General features: G+C 46.1%; 2 protein-coding genes across 2 annotated transcripts; both read left to right on the top strand.

Moving 5' to 3' along the window:
* Positions 1–973: 973 nt before the first annotated feature.
* On the top strand, positions 974–9,777 carry NEFL (neurofilament light chain). The gene is made up of 4 exons (XM_005285161.5): positions 974–3,833; positions 5,974–6,098; positions 7,243–7,568; positions 9,216–9,777. The coding sequence occupies exons 1-4, from the start codon at positions 2,757–2,759 to the stop codon at positions 9,380–9,382; spliced, it is 1,695 nt and encodes a 564-aa protein (XP_005285218.2). The 5' UTR covers positions 974–2,756; the 3' UTR covers positions 9,383–9,777.
* On the top strand, positions 9,602–14,318 carry LOC135981550 (uncharacterized). Its single transcript, XM_065584508.1, has 2 exons — positions 9,602–12,773; positions 13,767–14,318. The coding sequence occupies exons 1-2, from the start codon at positions 12,197–12,199 to the stop codon at positions 14,234–14,236; spliced, it is 1,047 nt and encodes a 348-aa protein (XP_065440580.1). The 5' UTR covers positions 9,602–12,196; the 3' UTR covers positions 14,237–14,318.
* The last annotated feature ends 9,115 nt before the right edge of the window (positions 14,319–23,433 follow it).

A 23,433-nucleotide genomic window follows, 5' to 3' on the forward strand; every position in this document is an offset into this window, starting at 1 on the left:
TCAGGCTGTATTTACTGTATCACTAACATATTTCAATTGGCAACATATTGTATACAAAGGAACTGCAGTCGCAGGGTATGCCTACACAGCAATTAAACACCCAGGACTGGCCTGGCTCCGCTGACTTGAGCTGTATAATTGCCATGTTGACTTGGTAGCATTTTACATGTAAACTCAGCCTCTGAGACCATCCCAAGGTAATGGGAAAACAATCCTAATCCCTTTTTATTAGAAGATAACAGCATTAAGCAAACAATTTTTGCCAGTCCTGTGTGTTGTCAGTGCCTAAAGGCCACTGTGACTGGTGCTAATATATTAGATGGTATATTTCACAGGTGTTATACCAATAGAGATTGCTTCACAAAGGAAGAGAAACTATTAGCTCAGTGTCTGCTGCTAATAAAGGTGGACCAAATCCTGCAGTTTTATTTAGTCTTTACTCAGACAAAGCTTTCATTGAACTACTATTTTTGCCATTAAAAGAACCTCTTCTGATCCAGAGAAATCTGCTTGAATACAATCATATGAATCTATGAAACTTGTACTACCTGCTTTTATTCTTTCAATATCTTCATATCTTATACTTCGTGCAAAGCGATCAGGACATAAAGGTTATTTTGTTTTAACTAACCAACAGCAAATCCTTCAGAACAGATGAGGGAACAGTATTTAATGCAAAGCAGTCATCCAGTTGCTTTAATATACCTATGGAGTTCCTCTCAACCTGATGCAACAAGTCTGTCATTTACCTGTGACTCAAACAGGCTGACCAAGCAAATTTCATGGGGCACAAAAACAGATGTTCAGATAGATAGATACTGGTGTGTGTGGGTTGGTGTATTTCATTGTGACAGGAAACAAGCAATCCTAACCCACTTTTTTTTTCTGAATTCATATAACTGGCTGATTTAGAAAAGGATATAACAAATATTACAGCAGAGACACAGTGGAAAGGCAAGTAAAAATAGAGTTAAACTGCAAGTGTATTGGATGAATTATGATAAAAGCAAATTAAGATGCAGAATAACTTAATCAGATTGACATGCACCTATAGGCTAGGATTTGCAAAAGCTAATAGAAGAGTTAGGTACCCAAGTCTCATTGAAATCCAAATGGGGTTGGGCACTTCACTCCCTTAGGCTCAGACCCTATATACACACACACACTTTGTATTAGGTATAGTCTCATTATATTACTAAAATCCCCTTGTATTACTGCAGTGTCATAGGAGGCGGTCCTATGTGGGAGGGGGGAAATATGCAAAGTGAGCTGATTGGTTGGGAGGGATGCCAGGAGCCAGTGGGGTGGACTCAGAGGTACTGATGAATAGTAAGAAGAAAATGGTAGGGTGAAGTGAAAGTAGGTAATGAGGAGATTCCAGGAAATGATGGGGTGGATTCAGGTGAAAGGACTTAATGGAAATACCAAGTATTGATGGATGACACAATTTAATTGGGGGAGAGGATTGGAATAGAATGAGATTGGGTGAAAGAATTGGTGGGATGAGAAGAGGGTGGGGACAAGATGATGGGCTGTGGTTGAAAGGAGTTGGATTAAAAGGAGTTAATGGAGATGGGTTTAAGGAGTAGCTGGGGCCAGGCTGGGGAATGAAATAAACCAATGGGGTGTGACAGGCTGATAGGACAGAGGTGGCAAGAAGCTGCTAGATATGGAGGGGCTGATGGGCAAGGGGCACTCCTGAGGGGATGGGTACAAAGGGGGGCAATGGGAGCTTGTAACAGATCAAGGACTCACCACTGCAGCACCTCCTGCTGGTCATCCAGAAATTAGCTCAATTCCAGCCTCGGAGCACCCCCTGCTGGCTGGCATCTCTCCCACCTCAGGCCCCCACCATGTGCCTCCCAGACCCCAGTGCCCTTTACCTTGGGGTACTGCCCACATCAGTACCCCCCCACACACACACTCTGAGTCTTCCCTCCCAGGGGAACCCCCAACCCCTATGTCCAGCTTGCCTCAGTGGCTACTGCCAGTCTCCATCTAGCCCCATTTGCTGGGGCAGACTGTAGTCTGTAATGGCTACTCATCACTGGCAAGCAGGTTGGACCAGCTACCTCTGCAGCCCCAGTACCTCCTTAGGCTTCAGCAAGGCCTCAGCCTGGGGAGTAGCCAACCTAGACCTCCCCAGCTCCTCTTGCCTTTTCCCAGCACTGCTCTGCTTCAGGTAGCCTGTAACCCCAGGGAGCTAAGTCCTTCCCACTCCAAGGCTGGAGTAAGACTGACCTAGCTTCTCCCTTAGCCCTTATATCAGGGCCAGCTGTGGCCTGATTGGGTGTGGCCACAGCTCTGGCTGCCTCTCCAATCCGCCTACCTTTCCCTCCAGTAGCAGGGTAACTGCCCTGCTACAGAACTGCTGTTGGGAGGATGGGGACAAGGGGGAGCGATGTGAGCTGCTGTGGGAGGATGGGGATGAAGGGGGCAATGCTGGGGACAAGGGGGGCGATGGGAGCTGGGAGGATGGGGATAAGGGTGGCGATGGGAAGGGAGCAGGGAGGATGGGCTGAAGCGGGCTGAGAGGATGTCCTGACGCGGAGCAGGCGATCAGACCAGCCCCGTCTCCGAGGCGGAGCCCGGCCCCTTCCCTTGGCGCAGCGCGCTCCCTGCTCTTGGCACCGTCGCCCGCGGCCTCTCCCCGCGACGGGGCGGCTGCGTCAGAGCCCCCTTGTGCGGGTATAAATAGGGGCGGGCGGGCGGCGGCCAGGCGCAGAGCAACTTCTCCTCCTGCGGCGGGCGGCACCATGAGCTCCTTCGGCTACGACTCCTTCTTCCCCGCCTACAAGCGGCGCTACGCCGAGAGTCCCCGGCTGCACATCGGAACGGTGCGCAGCGGCAGCGGCAGCGGCAGCAGCGGCGGCGGCGGCTATGGCTTGTCCCGCTCCACCTACTCCAGCCTCTCGGCCCCGGTCTCCTCCGTGTCGGTGCGCCGGAGCTACGCCGCCTCGTCGGCCTCGGGCTGCCTGCTGCCCTCGGTGGAGAGCTTCGACCTGAGCCAGGTGGCGGCCATGAGCAGCGACCTCAAGTCCATCCGCAGCCAGGAGAAGGCGCAGCTGCAGGACCTCAACGACCGCTTCGCCAGCTTCATCGAGCGGGTGCACGAGCTGGAGCAGCAGAACAAGGTGCTGGAGGCCGAGCTGCTGGTGCTGCGGCAGAAGCACGCCGAGCCCTCCCGCTTCCGCGCCCTCTACGAGCAGGAGATCCGCGAGCTGCGCCTGGCGGCCGAGGAGGCCAGCGGCGAGAAGCAGGCGCTGCAGGGCGAGCGGGAGAGCCTGGAGGAGACGCTGCGCGGGCTGCAGGCGCGCTACGAGGAGGAGATCCTGAGCCGGGAGGACGCCGAGGGCCGGCTGCTGGAGATGCGCAAAGGGGCGGACGAGTCGGCGCTGGCCCGGGCCGAGCTGGAGAAGCGCATCGACAGCCTGCTGGACGAGCTGGCCTTCCTCAAGAAGGTGCACGAGGAGGAGCTGGCCGAGCTGCAGGCGCAGATCCAGTACGCGCACCTCTCGGTGGAGATGGAAGTGTCGGCCAAGCCGGACCTCTCGGCCGCGCTGCGCGACATCCGGGCGCAGTACGAGAAGCTGGCGGCGCGCAACATGCAGAACGCCGAGGAGTGGTTCCGCAGCCGCTTCACCGTGCTCACCGAGAGCGCCGCCAAGAACACCGACGCCGTGCGCGCCGCCAAGGACGAGATCTCCGAGAGCCGCCGGCTGCTCAAGGCCAAGACGCTGGAGATCGAGGCCACCCGCGGCATGAACGAGGCGATGGAGAGGCAACTGCAGGAGCTGGAGGAGAAGCAGAACGCAGACATCGCTGCCATGCAGGTGAGCCACCCCCGGCATCCCTCCCCCGGGACATGGGCAGGCGGGTACCCGGGAACCCTGGAGCGCCTGGGCAGGTCACTCCGGGGGGCAACGGTGCAATGCACCGGGCAGCATCCCCAGCGTCCACGCGGGTAGCTACGGGCACCATCCCGAGCGCCCAGGCAGGGAGTTGTCCAGCACCGTGGGGTATCATATCACTAGCGCTAACCCAGGGACCTGTCCAGCACTGGGGGATATCACTAGCGCTAACCCAGGGAGCTGTCCAGCACTGGGGGTATCACTAGCGCTAACCCAGGGAGCTGTCCAGCACTGGGGGTATCACTAGCGCTAACCCAGGGAGCTGTCCAGCACTGGGGCGTATTACTGGCTCCTAGCTTGGGAGCTGTCCAGCACCTAGATAAGTAATGAAAGCAGCAACCCCAGCATCTGTCCAGGCACGGTGCAGAAATTCCCATCACCTATACCCGGATTCAAAGCCCATTGAAGTCAGTGGGAATACATTAATTGTCTTCTGCAAACGCCTAATCAGGGAATTGACCCTTGCAGTCTTCTGGGCAGGTAAGAGCTCTCCCCTCTGCAGGGACCCCAGAACATAGACAGTGCTTCTTTGCAACTAAATGCAAAATGTCCATCGTGCTTATATCCTCAGCTATAGGAGAAAGTAACACAAAGATTTGCATTAAGCAGGATGTATATTCCTTACAGGAATCGTTTTTAAAGGGTTAAGTTAAAACCCAATTCCGGTGAAATAAGCAGAACTCAGCAATAAGAGTAGCAACTAAAAAGGTGCCATTAATTATGATGAATGTTTTGCAAAGCTTATAACAGAATGCAGTTAAATGAGCTGCATTACTTACAATGATGTTTAATACAGTGCTAATTACATGACTACAATTAAAAACACTGTTATGATCATTTTGATAAATGTTGGAGTACAGCTCTATTAACAGGACTAAAATTCATTGGGTTGGGTTATTTATGAATTGTATATTGTAGTTAATAAAATCTGAATGGGCGGTATTAGTTCTAATGCATGTTAGGTGATATTAATTATGTGGATACATTTTTAAATGATTTAATTGATCCTTTAATGAAAAAAAATGTAATTAATTAAGAAGATAATGCTAGAACATGCAAAAGGAGTAAAGAATAAAAGATTAAGAGAAAACAAAGGTAGTTTGTGTTTAAAAAATACAAAAATTTCAGGAATAATTTAGTCCTTGAATCACTTATTACTGTATGTAAAAATCTTGTGGCCCTTACTCAGGCAAAACTCTTCATCAGCACCTGTCAGGGGTAGTCTAGTTATTAGGTAGTCCTGTCTTGAGTGCAGGGGACTGGATTGGCTGACCTATTGAGGTCCCTTCCAATCCTACACTTCTATGATTCTGTGATTAAAGTCAATTGGAAGTTTTGCCATAGTAAGAAGTACAGGATTATATCATTAAAACAAGATATGATTTAAGAGGGTCATTCTCTCTTTTAGTAACCACCATATTAGGAACTAACTAGTTTGAAGTAGCAAAGAATCCATCACTTCTTTAATGAAAAGGAATGGAAATGGACTAGATAAACATATCTGCAAATGCAGGTAGTTGGCACAGAATCTAATGGGCCAGATCTTTAAATGGTGCAAATCGATGTAGCTCCACTGAGGAACTATGCCAGTAGATAGGATCTAAGGATCTGTCCCATTGTGTTTATTGGCATGAAGTTCCATGAATTAAAGAAAAATGACATTAGGCTAAAATGTAAAATAGTATCTGTTGAACGATTGTAGCTTCACAACATAGCTTGCTTTCTGCCCTCAAATAAGCACTTCTTCTTTAAAAAATAGTGGGAACTAAAATAAATTCTGGCAATTGTTTGTGGGAAATAGGGAAAATCAAAACCACTTTGGATCTTAAAAACATTAAATGAAATAGAATCATATATGTTAGACATGGAAAAACCCTATCAGATGATGCGGCACTTAATGAGAGTTTCAACCTTATATTTGAAGCCAGACCTGGGTCCATTAAATACATTCCCTTGCTGCAGCAAGGGAAAATAGGATTTTAGCATTATTTTCCAAGCCATCACTGCAGTACACAAGAGGAACTAAAGATTTTATGTTTCTGAATATTTTTATTCCCAACAGGACACAATTAATAAATTAGAAAATGAACTGAGAACCACAAAGAGTGAGATGGCCCGTTATTTGAAAGAATATCAAGATCTTCTCAATGTGAAAATGGCTCTGGATATTGAAATTGCAGCATACAGGTATGATGGAGAAAGTGTTAAGTGAATCAGAAATTTTCTCTTGCAGCTGGAGAAATTCCATTTTATTTTTCATGCCTCTCACTAGCTTTAACCCCTTACATAATTAGCTCTAATATTTGGCAAGAATTATAGCTGCTGACTATGTTAGCCTTTCATAGACTAATAGGTATCTGAAATAGATAAGAACTATGAGGTCATTTTCTGCACTCTTTCGTCACTATAGAAAACATTGCTGCAGGTTTTCTATAGAATTCTATTTTATTCTTCAGTGTTTTTATTAACTAGCCCCTAAACCCACTCACAGAAAAAAAGCCAACCAAAAATGATTTGAAGGTGAAATGTTTGCTTCAGGACAAAATCTTCACCATATAATAAACCTTCCATGCTTATATTTGTTGAATACAAAAAGTTTGTTAGAACCAGCAAAGCCTAATTAAAATAATAAATACAAAGGTTGGGATTATCAAAAGTGCCTAAGTGAGTTAGGAGCACAAATCCCACTACAAGTTACTTAGGTGCTATTAAAATCTCAGCTGAAGGCTAATGTTTGGGAGCAAACTTACTGCTACATCATTGTTTTATGCTTGACCCTAGGCATTAATGGAAACTGCAAACACCAAGTTAAAATTATTTTGACTACTTGCATCTGAGTATAGGGGAGTATTTTTTCAGTATAAAACTGCTTGGTATATTTATTAAACGTGGACCCCCTGGAACAAAAGGAGGAGGTCAAATTGTTGGGTGTCCCTACTCTGTGCAGTCCTACAGGATAACAGAATACAACTATCTTTCATTGTTGGCGTAGTGATGTTATTTTCATGCCATTTTTCATTAGTTCCCTTTCAAAGGGTTCTTTACATCCAGTGATGCACATTGATGTCTAATTTCTACCTTCTGTAACTCATTTTGATAAAGTGCCATCCTTTTTGGATCAATGTATAATTGCCAGACAGTTGGTTATTGTAGAATAATGGTCTTTATTACTAAAAGTGTATAAGTTGGTAATCTTTTGGGGGGCAGGGACCATCTTTTTTGTTCTGTGTTTGTACAGCCTCTAGCACAATGTGGCCCTGGCCCGTGAAAGGGGCTTCTAGGCCCAACTGCAGGACAAACAATACATAATTGTTTCTTTTTCCTCCTCTAGAAAATTGCTGGAAGGTGAGGAGACACGGCTTAGTTTCACTGGTGTTGGAAGCATAACCAGTGGCTACACTCAGAGTGCCCCAGTCTTTGGCAGGTCTGCCTACAGTGGTTTACAGAGCAGCTCCTATTTGATGTCAGCCCGTTCCTTCCCTGCTTACTACTCCAGTCACGTTCAGGAAGAACAGATAGAAGTAGAGGAGACTATTGAGGCAGCAAAAATGGAAGTGGCCAAAGCAGCACCCCCTTCAGAAGAAGGTGAGGAGGAGGAGGAGAAGGAGGAGGCTGAGGAAGAGGAGGGAGGAGAAGAAGCTGAAGAAGAGGAAGAAGGTACATTTGGTTACTTTCAAAGCATGCTATTCCAGAATTCACCTATGCTCATATATGAGGCCTCAATCTGCAAGTCTTTGTTAATATAAACACTCCTAACTCAAGTGAATAGACCCATTGGCTTAAATGGGGCTATTCACATAAGTAAGGAATTGCTGGATTGACCCCATGATGCATGTGTGGGAAAACAAGTACAATATGAAGGATGAAATCAGACAAATATTGAATGTTCAATACATTATGGGGCCGATCCTGCTCTCCTGGCAGTCAATGGGAGCTTTGCAATTGACTTTCAAAGAAAGAGCATTGGGCTATGTTAATAGAAAGTGCTATTGGCAAATTCTCAAGCCAATAAACAATACTTAATTGACCATTTCCAGACATTCCTGAAAAGAACAGGAACATCTTGAACTAAATATTAATTCCCAGAGAACATCTTGAACCAGATCCTCGGCTGGCATAAATCAATGTTATTGAGTTCAGTGAAGCTGTGCTGATTTACATCAGCTGGGGATCTTGCCAGTTATTTCCGCTGTCCTCCTTCCACCAAAGTACATTTTTCCATTACATTCTTTACTAAACTTGGAAGTTTTTAAAGAAACATTTAAAAATAATTATTCTCTGGAGCATCCTTTCCCACATCCTGTTGCAATTTGTTTTGTTATCCTGTGTCTTTGAGCTAGAGCTCCACTGAGAATCTTCATTCTCTTTTTGATGCTATAATCATTCTCAGAGCACATAGTCTAATGCACTAAACAATGGGTGGTAAAATCTTAAATGCCTAAACAGCAGGAAAAAAATTAAACAAGCAGATATTAATGATCTGTGATGATTAATCCTTGAGGGAGGATTTCAACTACACACATCTGAAAGCAAATTTGTTTTTATTTAAACAGTTATCTAAGATCCACTTAGTATGAAAGCTCATCTGTAACTAGATAATGCCTTTTCTAGTGGATCACCAATGTGCTCATCCAAAGTTCACTGAAGTCAGTGGAAAGACTCCTTTTGACTTCAATGGGTTTTGGATCAAGGCTTAAAATGAGTTGCCAATCAGTTATGTGTTGTTGTTGTTGGGTTTTTTTTTTTTTTAAGGCCAGGATTTTCAAAGGAGCCTACAGAAGTTAAACACCCAAATCCCTTTGAAATTCAATATGATTTAGTGCCTAACTCCCTTAGTCTCTTGAAAGCTCTAGCCTAAATAAACACACCCTAAACTTAATATAAGTTTTTTTTGAAGCCCCCAAATTAAGGCTATGTCTACACTACCGCGGTAAGTCGACCTATGCTATGCAACTCCAGCTATGTGAATAGGTCGACGTAGCTTAGATCAAGTTACCACGGGGTCTACACTGCGGGGGGCCGATGGGAGAAACTCTCATCGGGGTAGAGTACAGGGGTTGACTGGAGAGCGATCTGCTGTCGATTTGGCGGATCTTCACTAGACCCACTAAATCGACTGCCGGTGGATCGATCTCAGAGTGTGGATCCTGGCTGTTGTGTAGACATAGCCTAAGTTCATTTATGCTCCTATTGAGGTCAGTAGGGGTTTTATCATTGACTTCAATTAAAGCAGAATCAAGACCCTGGCTCAGCAGCTGCTACATGCAAGATGTGGAATGCTTTATTGCTGCTCAATTTTTAAAGGTGCCAAGGAGGAATCTGAGGAAGCCAAAGAGGGTGAGGAGGAGGAGGAAGGAGGAGAAGAGGAAGAAGGAGAGGAATCCCAAGAGGCTGCTGAGGAAGCTGAAGATGGGGAGAAGAAGGAAGAGGCAGCAGGAGAGGAAGAGAAAAAAGAGAAGAAGAAGGATTGATTTAGACTGTGTGTCGGTTTCCCAATCAGGTCACAAAATAATCCATAAATTTACTGAGCTAAAAATGTCACACCATGTATTTAATTCAGAGACAATTTAGGTTTACAGTTAAAGTTCTATGGTGTTTTTTCTCTATGCACAGTATCAGTATGCTTGCAGAGTACCCATTGGCTTGCTTCCAGAATATGCATGGTGTTTACTTATCAGTTCAGGAGCTATGTTCAATTTGGATGATTCAAAACCTTAAAATTGAAATAAAATTGTCACTTGGGAGACAAAATATGTTTAAACTAAATTCAAAATAGCTATGGAAACCTTGAGTGGTAAAGTAATGAAGGCTTCAATAAAGTATGTGCAATAAAGCTAAACAATAAAGTTAAAGAGCTGCATACACAGTTTTCTCATAGTGTGTGTCATATGTTACCAAATAGATCTGGAAATGACTGATGAAATTATACACATGATTAGAACAAAGTACTAATGTTCCAGTCCTATACAGGTGGACATGTAATATTGGTAAATATTCCTTTTCAGCTAGTGCTTTTGGGGACGTAAACACTGAGTTATCATTCACAATTTCTTCATGTGTCTGGAATATAATCTGTATTGAACAGTCTAAATAGTGAAGGAAATAATGGGGCGGCGGGTATTCATAAGCCCCCCCCCCCCAAGCTACAAAGTGTAGCACATGGACAGACTGCCAGGTTCATGCAGAACCCCACGGAAGAAATAGTTATTTCATACAGGCACAGCAGTCTGAGTATATGCTCTCAGTTTCATGATTTAAAGCCATAGTCACTAAACCTCTGGAAAGGCTTTACATTGCAGTTTGGGAGTTGCATTGCACACATACTGGCATAAGGGACAGATTTAGTTCAACTTCACTATGAGAGAATCCAATGTGGATAGAAAGGGGAAAATATCTATATTAGCATATTCTAGCACAAACACAGTTCTCAGAGGGCGTCAGTTGGAATTCACTCAGGTCCTTATGCTTTACAACCTGATCCAAAGCCCATGGAAGTCAATGGAAATTCCCTTCAGTGGCTTTGGATGAGGTCCTTAATAAAAATGATCAAAGCTGTGTTGCATTACGAGAAACTCAAGGGGAATGACAGCAAACATTTATATCTTTCTACTTGAATGTGACCTGCTTTCCCATAGAGCTTTCACTAAGTTATCTTCGTACCTTCCCCCAGGAGTCTTCCTTTCTACTGCAAATCAGCCAATGACTTTCAACTTCCAAAGATCAGCCTAAAATTGCATGCAATAGGATCACAGAGTAGACAAAAAATGAAAGCAACTAGAAAGGGAAGAGAGATGCAAAACAAGACAGCAACTCGCAAAACAAGATGAGCATCTCATATCTTGTTCTGAGCATATTTATTTTCAGTGCATATAAATGAGGCAGCACTGAAGCTAGTGTATAGGGACACAGGATGAAATTCTGTCCCTATGCAGAGGGCAGGCACAGGACTTACACACCACTTAAGTCCCACTTAGGTAAATTACCAAGTGAAGCTAAACCAATTTAAGCAAAGATTACACTGGGGCTGGTGCACATGACTTACGAGGAGAGGCTGAGGGAACTGGGATTATTTAGTCTGCAGAAGAGCAGAATGAGGGGGGATTTGATAGCTGCTTTCAACTACCTGAAAGGGGGTTCCAAAGAGGATGGATCTAGACTGTTCTCAGTGGTAGTAAATGACAGAACAAGGAGAAATGGTCTCTAGTTGCAGTGGGAGAGGTTTAGGTTGGATATTAGGAAAACTATTTCACTAGGAGGGTGTTGAAGCACTGGAATGCGTTACATAGGGAGGTGGTGGAATCTCCTTCCTTAGAGGTTTTTAAGGCCCGGCTTGACAAAGCCCTGGCTGGGATGGTTTAATTGGGGATTGGTCCTGCTTTGAGCAGGGGGTTGGACTAGATGACCTCCTAAGGTCCCTTCCAACCCTGATATTATATGATTCTATGATTCTACACCAGCCTAAATGTGTCTACATGAAGGGTTTGCACAGGTTTAGCTAAATCGATTTAAAACTGATCTAGGAGTTAAACCAAAGCAAGTTTTCTAATATACAGCACTCCTAAGAGACAGAATGAAATGAGTCAGAGATAGCGCTTTTTAAACAGTGGGTTATTATTTTCCCCCACTCTGCCTACTACACCATTCAAGAGATCGAAGAATGAAATACACCCTCTAAGAGTTTTCAAGTGTTTTTTCCAAAGGCATCTGCGTGATAGTGAGAAAAGAACTGTGAAGAGGAGATTGTGTGGTGCCAGCCTTTAAAAAGATTTCTCTCCCCGCAAACTCCCAGGAAACAGTGGAAAAGAGACTAAGGCCATGTCTATAGTAGGAAATTAGTTTGATATAACTATGTCGCTCAGGGGTGTGAAAATCCACATCCCTGAGCAACACAGTTAGGCCTGGTCTACACTAGCAGGTTATGTCGAATTTAGCAGCGCTAAATCGAATTAACTCTGCACCCGTCCACACAACAAAGCTATTTAGTTCGACATAGAGGTCTCCTAAATTCGACTTCTGTACTCCTCCCCAACGAGGGGAGTAGCGCTAAATTCGACATGGCCATGTCGAATTAGGGTAGGTGTGGATGGAAATCGACGCTAATAGCTCCGGGAGCTATCCCACAGTGCACCACTCTGTTGTCGCTCTGGACAGCAGTCCGAGCTCGGATGCTCTGACCAGACACACAGGAAAAGCCCCCGGAAAATTTGAATTCCTTTTCCTGTCTGGGCAGTTTGAATCTCATTTCCTGTTTGGACATCGTGGCGAGCTCAGCAGCACTGGCAACGATGCAGAGCTCTCCAGCAGAGATGGCTATGCAATCTCAAAATAGAAAGAGGGCCCCGGCATGGACTGATCGGGAAGTCTTGGATCTGATCGCTGTGTGGGGCGATGAGTCCGTGCTTTCCGAGCTGCGATCCAAAAGACGGAATGCAAAGATCTACGAGAAGATCTCCAAAGCCATGGCAGAGAGAGGATACAGCCGGGATGCAACGCAGTGCCGCATGAAAATCAAGGAGCTGAGACAAGGCTACCAGAAGACCAAAGAGGCAAACGGACGCTCCGGATCCCATCCCCAGACATCCCGTTTCTACGAGGCACTGCATTCCATCCTAGGTGCGGCCGCCACCACTACCCCACCACTGACCGTGGACTCTGAGGATGGGATATTGTCCACGCCCGCTTCCTCTGAGATGGTAGTGGACGGGGAAGAAGAGGAAGGAGATGAGGAGGACGAGGCAGTCGACAGCGCTTACAACGCTGATTTCCCAGACAGCCAGGATCTCTTCATCACCCTCACAGAGATCCCGTACCAACCATCCCCAGGCGTTAACCCGGACCCAGAATCAGGGGAAGGATCAGCCAGTAAGTGGTTTAAACATGTAAACATTTATTTATAAAAGAATATAAATATTAACTGTGGCTTTTTCATGATTAGATTGTCCTAGGCACTTAAAGTTCTAGTCTTTGGCAGTGCAACTGCTGCAAAAAAATCTAACAATGTCCGGTAAATCTTGATTGGTTTGCCCTAGGCGCTGTACTGTTTAGCCCTTGCCAGTGCAGCTACAGTAAAATTCGGTCAATATATCCGGGGATAGAGCAGAAATCCTCATGGGACATCTCCATGAAGCTCTCCTGGAGGTAATTGGAAAGCCTTTGCATGAGGTTCCTTGGGAGAGCGGCCTTGTTGTGTCCTCCGTAGTAGGAAACGTTTCCGCGCCAGGCTACCATCAAGTACTCCGGGATCATTGCCTTGCACAGCATGGCGGCATACGGCCCTGGTCTTTGGAGGCTTTCCCGAAGCATGCGTTCTTTCTCGCTGTCAGAAATACGCATCAGAGTGATGCCGCTCATGGTGACCTGCTTTGAATTAGGGCAATGTTAGTATTGGGACTGCTTCCCTGTTCCTTTACAGAACTGTAACTGCCGGTTTACAGCCATGCGGTGGAGTGGGGAGAGGGGCAGCATAGAGGGATCTTTCCCGGGGACAGCCGCGAGGGGGTGGGACAGGGGCAGAGTTCATGCTTGCCGGATTGCTGGCAGCAGGAACTGGCCAACGCTAGGAGCATTGCTTTGAACGTGAAAGTAGGGCAGTGCTATTATGAAAGTTTTAAGCTGCCACAAGTCTACGGCTTACCATGTCAGCCCGCTACCCAAATTCTGCTGTGCTGTTCCGATTCTGTGATCTGCACTGCAGGACCCCAGGGACTGAATGCGAAGGCCGAAAATTCGACCTTGTCCTGAGTGCGCATGTGATAGATGCTGTGAATGGTCTTTTTCACAGAGAAAGACTATTTTCTTTGTTCACCCAAAAATTTATCTTTCTGAGGAATTCACTCCCTTTTCCCCATCCCACAGCTGTGGCTGTCTCCCAACCTACCCTGTCATCAGACTCCCAGAGGCTGTCGCAGATTAGGCGTAGACGGAAAAGGACACGGGACGACATGTTCTCAGAACTTATGGGCTGCTCCCGAGCCAAGTCAACACTGCAGAGTCAGTGGAGGGAGAACTTGTCCCAAATGCACCGATCACACATGGAACGGGAGGAGAGGTGGCGGCAGGAAGACCAGCAGGCGACTCAAACACTGCTTGGACTAATGAGGGAGCAAACGGACACGCTCCGGCGCCTTGTGGATGTTCTGCAGGACTGGAGGCAGGAGGACAGAGCCCTGCTGCAGTCTATCTGTAACCACCGTCCCCCGCCACAAAGTCCCATACCCCCCTCACCGAAAGTACCAAGAAGGAGGGGCTGCAGAGCCCGTGAAAACTGTCACTCTACCCCTGCAGACTGCTCAAGTGGCAGAAGGCTGTCATTCCCCAAAATTTGATAGGTCCTTTCCTTCCCCCATCACCCAAGCCCCCATCCCAGTTTCATTGTCCATTTGCTCATAAAAAATACGTTTCTGTTAATTGCTGTTTCCATCATGTTTTTTTAGAGGACAGTCTGTTTTAAGGGGGGGGAAAGGTGGTTGGTACAGACACGGGGGCAGGTTCAGCAGCAGGTCACACACACAGTGCAGTCACTAGGCACCCTGGTCAGTCTGGGAGGTGGTTTTCATTGTCTGTGGGGGGGGGGGCATGAGACTTTGTGGCGGGGGAGGGCAGTTACAGATCTTATGCAGCGGTCCTTATCCTGGATCACAGAGCCACGCAGCAGGGAATCTGTAACCATCCTCCCCCTGCCACAAAGTCACATAGCCCCCACACACAGAGTCCCGAACAGGAGGGGTGGCAGGCTCCGTTCAAACAATCAGTCCGCCAGTGCGGACCACTGTAGAAGAAGGCGCCTGGCATTCCTCGAGTTTAGAAGAGTCCTTTGCATGAGTACACTACACCCGCTCCCCACCACAGTCTGCGTCCCAGTTTCAACACTTTACCGCGAAAACAGTAATAAATAAAACGTTGTTCATTAACAAATTTTCAGTGATTTTATTTTTAAACGTGTGTTGGAAGGGGGGGAAGGGGGTGAACGGGGTATGAAACTGGAGAGGATTGTGAACAGTCACTTGGTAAAGAAACGGGGGCAGGCTCAGCTTCTCTGTAAACCAACAAAATTGTCACAGGTTACCCTGCTCACTCAGGAACCTAGCTTTCAAAGCCTCCCGGATGCACAGCGCGTCCCGCTGGGCTCTTCTAATCGCACGGCGATCTGGCTGGGCGTAATCAGCAGCCAGGCAATTTGCCTCAACCTCCCACCCCGCCATAAAGGTCTCCCCCTTGCTCTCACAGAGATTGTGGAGCACACAGCAAGCTGCAATAACAATGGGGATATTGGTTTCGCTGAGATCGGAGCGAGTCAATAAGCTTCTCCATCTCTCCTTGAGACGTCCAAAAGCACACTCCACCACCATTCTGCACTTGCTCAGACGGTAGTTGAAGAGTTCCTTTTCACTGTCCAGGGTGCCTGTATAGGGCTTCATGAGCCATGGCATTAGCGGGTAGGCTGGGTCCCCGAGGATCACTATAGGCATCTCCACATCCCCAACAGTTATTTTGTGGTCCGGGAAGTAAGTACCTTCCTGCAGCCGTCTAAACAGACCAGAGTTCCTGAAAACACGAGCGTCATGAACCTTGCCCAGCCATCCGACGTAGATGTTGGTAAAACATCCCCTGTGGTCCACCAGTGCTTGCAGCACCATGGAAAAGTAGCCCTTTCGATTAATGTACTGGCTGGCCTGGTGGTCCGGTCCCAAGATAGGGATGTGAGTTCCATCTATGGCCCCACCGCAGTTTGGGAATCCCATCGCTGCGAAGCCATCTATGATCACCTCCACGTTTCCCAGGGTCACTACCTTTGACAGCAGTACATCAGCGATTGCCTTGGCTACTTGCATCACAACAACCCCCACGGTAGATTTGCCCACGCCAAAGTGGTTCGCGACTGACCGGTAGCTGTCTGGCGTGGCAAGTTTCCAGAGGGCTATGGCCACTCGCTTCCGGACAGTCAAGGCTGCTCGCATCCGGGTGTCCTTGCGCTTCAGGGCAGGGGACAGCAACTCACAAAGTTCAAGGAAAGTTCACTTCCGCATGCGAAAGTTTCTCAGCCACTGGGATTCATCCCAGACCTGCAGCACTATGCGGTCCCACCAGTCAGTGCTTGTTTCACGTGCCCAGAATCGCCGTTCCACGGCATCAACATGACCCATTACCACCATGATGTCCACGGCGCGGGGTCCCGTGCTTTGTGACAGGTCTGTGCCACTCTCAGACTTCATGTCCTCATCACGCTGCCGTAGCCTGCTCGCCCGATTTCTCACCATCTGCCTCTGGAAAAGGTGGCTGATAAGGTGTGAGGTGTTGACAACGGCCATAACTGCAGCGATGGTCGCAGCGGGCTCCATGCTCACAGTGCTGTGGCGCCCGCGCTGTCACTCAGCAGAAAAGTGCGCGAACTGATTGCCCGCCGGCGCTTTCAGGGAGGAAGGGCGGGAGTGACGGTTGGATGACGACAGTTACCCAGAACCACCCTCGACACAATTTTTCCCCCAGCAGGCATTAGGGGCTCGACCCAGAATTCCAATGGGCAGCGGGGACTGCGGGAACTGTGGGATAGCTGCCCACAGTGCACCGCTTCCAATGTCGACGCTTGCCCCGTTAGTGTGGACTCACACAGTCGAATTACTGTCCTTAGTGTGGAAACACACGTTCGACTTTGTAATATCGATTCCACATATTCGATTTAAGTGACATCGAAGTACTCTCGTAGTGTAGACATACCCTTAGATCAACCCAGGGTAGACAGCCCTAGGTCAATGGGAGAATTCTCCTGTCAACCTAGCTACTGCCTCTTGTGGAGGTGGATTACCTATGGAGATGGGAGAACCCCTTCTGTTGGTGTAGATAGTGTCTTCACAGAAGTGCAGCAGTGGTGCCACTGTAGCGGTTTATGTGTAGACAAGCCACAAGGGAGTTTAGCAAGAAGGTATTCAGGAAACGCAACCTTGTCCTTACATAGAGATAACAAAAATAAGGTGTCATTTTTTAAGGGTGAGAGCAATTAAACAGTGGAACAATTTATCAAGAGTGATGGGGGATTCTCTATCACGGTCCATTTTTAAATCAAGAGTGGATATTCTTCTAAAAGATCGGCTGTAGGAATTATTCTGGGCACACTCTATGGCCTGTGCTGTACAGGAGATTAGACTAGATGATCACAATGATCCCTTCTGGCTTTGGAATCTGTGATAACTGGAGTGATGCTGGTTCTGGGCAAGGAATCCTAATGGCACTGTCAAAGCTAGTTTTTTCTAATTCTGCGTACATCCGGTAATGCTCGTGAAGCTAGACAACTCAGAATGCTTTTCCTTTTCAACATCTTTCTTGATGGGAGAGTTTCTTTCCAAACTTGGCCAATTCTGCTAACCACAATCAAAAATTTACAGTTAGATTCTTGCTATTTTAAACACATTTTCTCTCCCTTTCCAGTGAAGCAAAAACAACCATGCATGGCAATTATGGTAAAAAGGATGAGGAAATCACAAGCAATGATATTTGCCATTTGATCAGAAGCAGGACTGGTGTGACCATTTAGGCAAACTAGGCGGCCGCCTAGGGCTCCTAGTGGTTGGGGGTGCCTAAAAGCCCGCTCAGGCGAGGAGGTGGAGTGGAGGTGAGTTGGTGCGGGGAGGGCCGCCTGCAGTAACGGGGGGGCACACAGGGGAACCGCTCCCCTCCCCAGATCACTTCCATTCTGCCTCCTCCGCTGAGCACACAGCCCCACTCTAAGTCTCCTCCAATCGGCGCCGCAAGCCTGCGAGGGGAGGAGAATTAGAGCGGCGCCGGCGTGCTCAGCAGAGGAGGCAGAGCCGAGGTGAGCTGGGGCGGGCTCCCCAGGTGGGGTTAGCTGCCGCAGGAGGGGGGCTTCCCGGACAGGGTTAGCTTCCGCAGGGGGAGAGTCTCCCCGGGTGGGGTTAGCTGCTGCGGAGGGGGGGGAGTCTCCCTGGGCGGGGTTACCTGCCGCGGAGGAGGGGTAGCTGCTGCAGGGGAGGGGGCTCCCCGCATGGGGGGATGGCGAGCTCCCTGGGTGGGGGTCTGGGTTAGCTGCCATGGGGGGGACGGGGTTAGCTGGATGGGGGGCGCGAAACTTCCTTGTACCGGCCCTGATCAGAAGGCAGGAAAAGTTCAGACTACCTGATACTTCCTGTGCCTTTTGCTAAGTGGTTTCCCTGGCCACCAAAGCAGCATTTAAGTACAGCAGTGTGTTATCAGTGTGAAATAGAATATTTGGGATTTCATTTATGTACCTTTCTTAGACAAGCCTATAATTGCCATATTCATAAGGCATCACAATCTGATCTTACAGGCAGAACTCCCATTGACCTCAGGATCAGGCCCCAGGACATTAAAGCAAAACTGTACAAAATTAACGGGCTTGCCTCCCACCTGGGGGCTTGATCTAGTGGAATGCTGAGCACCTACCACTTGCACTGACTTCAGGGGAAGCTTTAGCTCCTCAGCACCTCAGAAGGTCAAACCTCTAGGAGCATCAGCTGTTGATCCAGGTCTCCCATATCATCTGAACTGACCTCTCTATAGCTCTGTGCAAGCTCAAAAGCTTGCTTTGCTCACCAACAGAAGTTGCACCAATAAAAGATATTACCTCACCTGCCTTGTCCCTCTATTCATGTTTTTTCTGGGATCAGCCTCCTGCCCTGTTCAGGCCTGTGCATTTCTTTTGCCTCCAGGAGTTGCTTTGTTTAAAGCAGTTATTCTGCCACTTCAACTCTACCTGAAATTTGCAAATAAAGGTGAAAGAAGCCTAGTGAGACTCCTCTCATCAAAGATTTCCTCTGACTGCACTTTTCTTGTAGAAGATCCCATTTATCTTCATCCCTAAACCTGCCCTTTTGAACATGCTACAGGCTAGTTGGAAAAAAGCTCTTTAGGAAATGTGCAAGAAACAGACAGGGGAAAATGTACTGCAGATATTTACAGGTTGCAGGGACAGCTCAGCCTTGTTTGGTGCCTGGAGTTCTGCTGTGCTGGTAAAAGGGAACAGGACAATCTGTATTTGCTATGCGTGGTAGCTTGAACAGACCCCAGGGCGCCTAATTATTCTGCTAGAAACACTTGTTTCATGTTTATAAACCTGGGAGCTTTTTTTGACGCAATGCAGTAAACCAGACCGGCAGAGGGGGAAACATGAGGAAACTTTCCCTCCTCTCACTTTAATCTGGGCAGCAGTTTAGGGTAGTCGGTGAAGTTGCCATCCCTAGGCTCTGTCTTCATTACAAGATCTATTGTGTCCCCTGCAAGGCTGGGACTAAATCTCAGGTGAGCAAAACATCCATAGGTCACAGCTGATCGGAACTGGATTCAAACCAATGATTTTTCTTATTAATCAAGTTGGTTTTGTTTTGTTTTCCTATTGGGTAGAACAAAATGCTTGAAAGCTTCAGGGTGTTGTATTTGCTCAATATTTCACCATTAATTATTTGCTGCTTTCATTTATTATTTAATATTATTTTTAGCATTGTTGGGGGGGAAAGCCACAAACAAATGAAAAACAAGCTAAACCCAGGTGTTGAGTGTAATGCATAACTTACACTGGGAATGGGGACTCATTCGTATATCCTGTGAAGTACAGCTGCTAGCTTCCCAGAAAAGAACCATATTTTTCTTCTTCTAAACTGGGTTTTAGTCCTGGACAATTTAGGAACTGATGGCAATGGCCAGAACAAGTCATTTTGCAAGCAGGTGTTGTATGCATAAGGTTCCTTCCAAACAGCCCTCCCCATGAATCTCAGTCCTGACCTATATTTGCTTTGCTCACCTTTTCTTATCCCTTATTTGAGCAGTGGTGGTGCTTTTATGACTCTCATTAATCAATCATCCATTAGTAATTTATGGCCTGATCCAAAGCCCATTGAGATCATTGGTAGTCTAGTGGTAGTCTTTGCATGTATTTGTCCTTAAATTTACACACACGTATCTGCCACACATAACTTCAGATTTTTTAAAACTCCTTTCACGGGGGCTTTTGGATCAATTAATGAACTTCTCTGGGGTTCCAGATTAATTAATCCCTCCAGTGATTATCTGACTTTAAGAAGTAACTGGTACAAATCAGGCAAATGAAATAACCATTTTGCCTCCGTGAGCTGAATTTACTTTCTCTCTTCAAACTGTGTTTGATATGAGATGTCAGCAGACAAAACCCACTGGCAAAATTAAATATTAATTTAATCTAAAACATGCAGTATTAGAAATATTTAGAAATATATGTTATTCTGTTACTCATTCCGCCTTGCGCTGAGTTTCCTGTGGGTTATTCAAACAGATCGGATTGAAACATTTACTTTGGGAAATATCCTGAATTCACTAACATGTTTTATACATCAGAGTTTACAGATAGAACATCTACAGCTAGAAAATAATTAAAGGCTGAAATATTACTTTTTTTCTTTTGCTCAAAAGAGTGATAATACAAACCAAACTTCAACACTGGATAGGCAGCATGTAGTTGTGACCTTTGCTTTTCATGCTCACTTGTATATTATTGTTTCTTTGCGCTTCCCTCATTGGTTTTTTATTCCTATAGTCTACATGCTGGTTTTGTACCAATGTAGCTACAATATTTTAGAAACCAATATAGTTAACTTGGTGTAACCCCCTAGTGTGGATGCCATTATACAGATATAAAAGTGTTTTTGTTAGTATATATTATTTATAACCTGATTGTAATGGGATTTACAAACAGAGGAGAGGAGAGGAGAGGAGAGCCTTCCCTGCTTATGGGTAACGAGGCTGGCCATCCCCCAGCACAGCTGCCAGAACTGCCAGTCATGGAGGCATGCACCCACAGATGGGACCAATAAGGAAGATGAGCTCAGCTACAAAGCAAGGAGACAGAGTGAGATGAGGAGGTAGAAAGGCTTGGGATAGGGAAGAAGTAGCAGCCACTGCCCCGAGCTAGCCTGTCTCTAAGATACTGATATGAAGATGAAGGAAGACTGCAAGCCCTGAAGTTTAATGATCGACTCAGTTTAGGGTAAATTGATGGACTGGGCTAATTGGAGACAGCCAGAGGGAGATCAGTTAGGAGACAGCAGTTGACACTGGCACTAGGGGTGCAAAGATTGTGGGTAGGAAAGACTGTCTACTTTGATTGTAAGTTCTTTGGGGCAGGGACTGACTGTTGTATGTGTGTACAATGCCTACCACAATAGTGCTATCACAATACAAATTAACATGAGGGAATGCTGGTGTAAGTCACTTTTGTGTAATAAAATTCTATTTAATCCCATGTGCCTCTCTGTCCCCTAGGCTGAGAGTGGACTGTTGTGCCTTCCTGATTTTACAAAGTCTGTGGTTTCTCGGAGACCTTTATAACGATGGTGTTGAGGGTAAAGCACAGGACAAAGGACTCATTAGACCTGGTTTCCAGTGGCATCTTGGCTGCAGACTTCCTGTGGTCCCTTGGGCAAGTCATCTAATGTCTCATTTCTCCCCCTACAAAATAGGCTTAATAATGCTTCTTTTGTCTGTCATGTCTATTTAGGCTGTAAACCCTGTAGTGCAGGGATTGTCTCTTACTTTGTTTATATAAGACCCCTAGCACAATGATGTCCTAATCTCAATGGGAGCCTCTAGGATGCTAGCCTAATATAAACAACTACAATACTAGTAATCAGAATTTGTCTATATACTTATGGCATCATAACTGTGGAAGAGGGCATGACACACAAAGTATCAGGCTAATTGGTGACTCCAGATACACCTGTGCAAGTCCACTGAGATCAAAATGTAACTCACTGAAATTAACAGGGTGAGCATCATTAGGCCTCGATCCTGCAGAGTCTTATACAGATCCTTAACTTGATGCACTGTGAATGGGCCCATTGACTGCAATGGAACTATTTGCTTATTTTATATGTATATAGCACCTACAGATAATTCTGTCTGAACTACTGGTCATTGTTTTCTTTCTTCCTTTTTCGCTTGGCATAAGACCGAAGGACCACAGAGGACCAATGTTCTTATAGAAGCCAAAGAATGAATGGGGAAAATCTAAAATGCATAATGTCCACTGAATAGTGCAAATCTCACTCAAAAATTCATCTCTTGTAACTAATTATAATGCCCAGTATTTCGACCCAGGTAGTGGTCTGTCGAGCTGAACGTTTCTTCATGCTTTGGAACCTACATAAGAGTTAATGAGTGCTATAATGAAGTAGCACATAATCTCAGCTGGTGATAGTGGATGATAGACACAAATGAAATCTTTCATTTTTTTACACTAGTGCTGTTATTCTTGGCTTGTATCTGTTTCTTGTTAATGAGCAGGGTCGATCGAGGTAGCAGTTCAGAGCCCTCAAATCCCACCCATCTCATTGAGGGTAATTAACCGTTCTTCAAAAATGCTGATACTGCAGAGGGTTTAACCCATTGCAGATCCTCCTACCAAAAGTTGATAGCCCTTTAGATACTGATTTCAGTGAGACATTGGCATAATGTCCCTGGACTGGGTTTCTTTGCAGGAAAATGGTCTTGGGCTGCCAGATAAATGCCAAGATAATTATGGGTTAAAATAAAAAAAGAATAAAATGTGCAGGGAAAGCCAACTATATTTTCACAGCGGAAGACGTTGGACCTTTGAAGTGTATGTTAGGCATATGGGGCCAGATTGTGAGATGGTGTAAACTGGTGCAATTTCTTTGACTTAAAGGAAGCCATGCTGATTTATCACCAGCTGAAAATCTGACTCAAAATGTAAATTTAATTGCTGGCCAAAATCTGCGTGCAGCCACAGAAGTTGAAAGAATTCCTTCAGATTTACCCTGGTGTAACTGACAGCACTGGTCCATGTAGCTAAAGGAGAGTGGTGCAGTAGACTGATGCTTGCCCTCTATGAGTCCAATTTAACTCCCATTAAAATCTGTGAGAGTTTTTCCATTAACTTTAATGGGAACATAAAAATGTAAGAACGACCACACTGTGTCCATCCAGCTCAGCATCCCGTCTTCCGAGAGTGGCCCACACCAGGTGCTTCAGAGGGAATGAACAGAACAGTCAATTGTTGAGTGATCCATCCCTTGTATCCACTCCCAGTTTCTGGCAAACAGAGAGTAGGGGTACTCAGGGAATTGTGTTGCATTCTTGTCCATCCTGGCTAAGAGTCTCCATGAGTTTATGTAGTTCTTTTTTGAACCCTGCTATAGTTTTGGCCTTCACAACATCCACCGGCAAAGAATTCCACAGGCTGACAGTGTATTGTGTGAAGAAGTACTTCCTTTTGTTTGTTTTAAACCTGCTACCTATTAATTTCAGCGGGTGACCCATAGTTCTTGTGTTATGAGGAGTAAATAACATTTCCTTGTTCACTTTTTCCACACCATTCAAGATTTTATAGACCTCTATCATATTCCCCTTTAGTCGTCTCTTTTCCAAGCTGAATAGTCCCAGTCTTTTTAATCTCTCCTAATACGGAAGCTGTTCCATACCCCTAATCAGTTTTGTTGCCCTTCTGTGTACCTTTCCTAATTCCAATATATCTTTATTGAGATGGGGCAACCAGATCTGCATG

The sequence above is a fragment of the Chrysemys picta genome, chromosome 2 (genome assembly GCF_011386835.1).
Source record: "Chrysemys picta bellii isolate R12L10 chromosome 2, ASM1138683v2, whole genome shotgun sequence".
Classification (NCBI taxonomy): domain Eukaryota; kingdom Metazoa; phylum Chordata; order Testudines; family Emydidae; genus Chrysemys; species Chrysemys picta.

Bases quoted from the DNA above. Each gene is read 5' to 3' on its own strand.
- NEFL (XM_005285161.5), top strand. From the start codon at position 2,757: ATGAGCTCCTTCGGCTACGACTCCTTCTTCCCCGCCTACAAGCGGCGC. The intron at 6,099-7,242 runs GTATGATGGAGA...TTCCTCCTCTAG, and splicing joins ATTGAAATTGCAGCATACAG to AAAATTGCTGGAAGGTGAGG. The intron at 7,569-9,215 runs GTACATTTGGTT...CAATTTTTAAAG, and splicing joins AGCTGAAGAAGAGGAAGAAG to GTGCCAAGGAGGAATCTGAG.
- LOC135981550 (XM_065584508.1), top strand. From the start codon at position 12,197: ATGCAGAGCTCTCCAGCAGAGATGGCTATGCAATCTCAAAATAGAAAG. The intron at 12,774-13,766 runs GTAAGTGGTTTA...CCCATCCCACAG, and splicing joins ATCAGGGGAAGGATCAGCCA to CTGTGGCTGTCTCCCAACCT.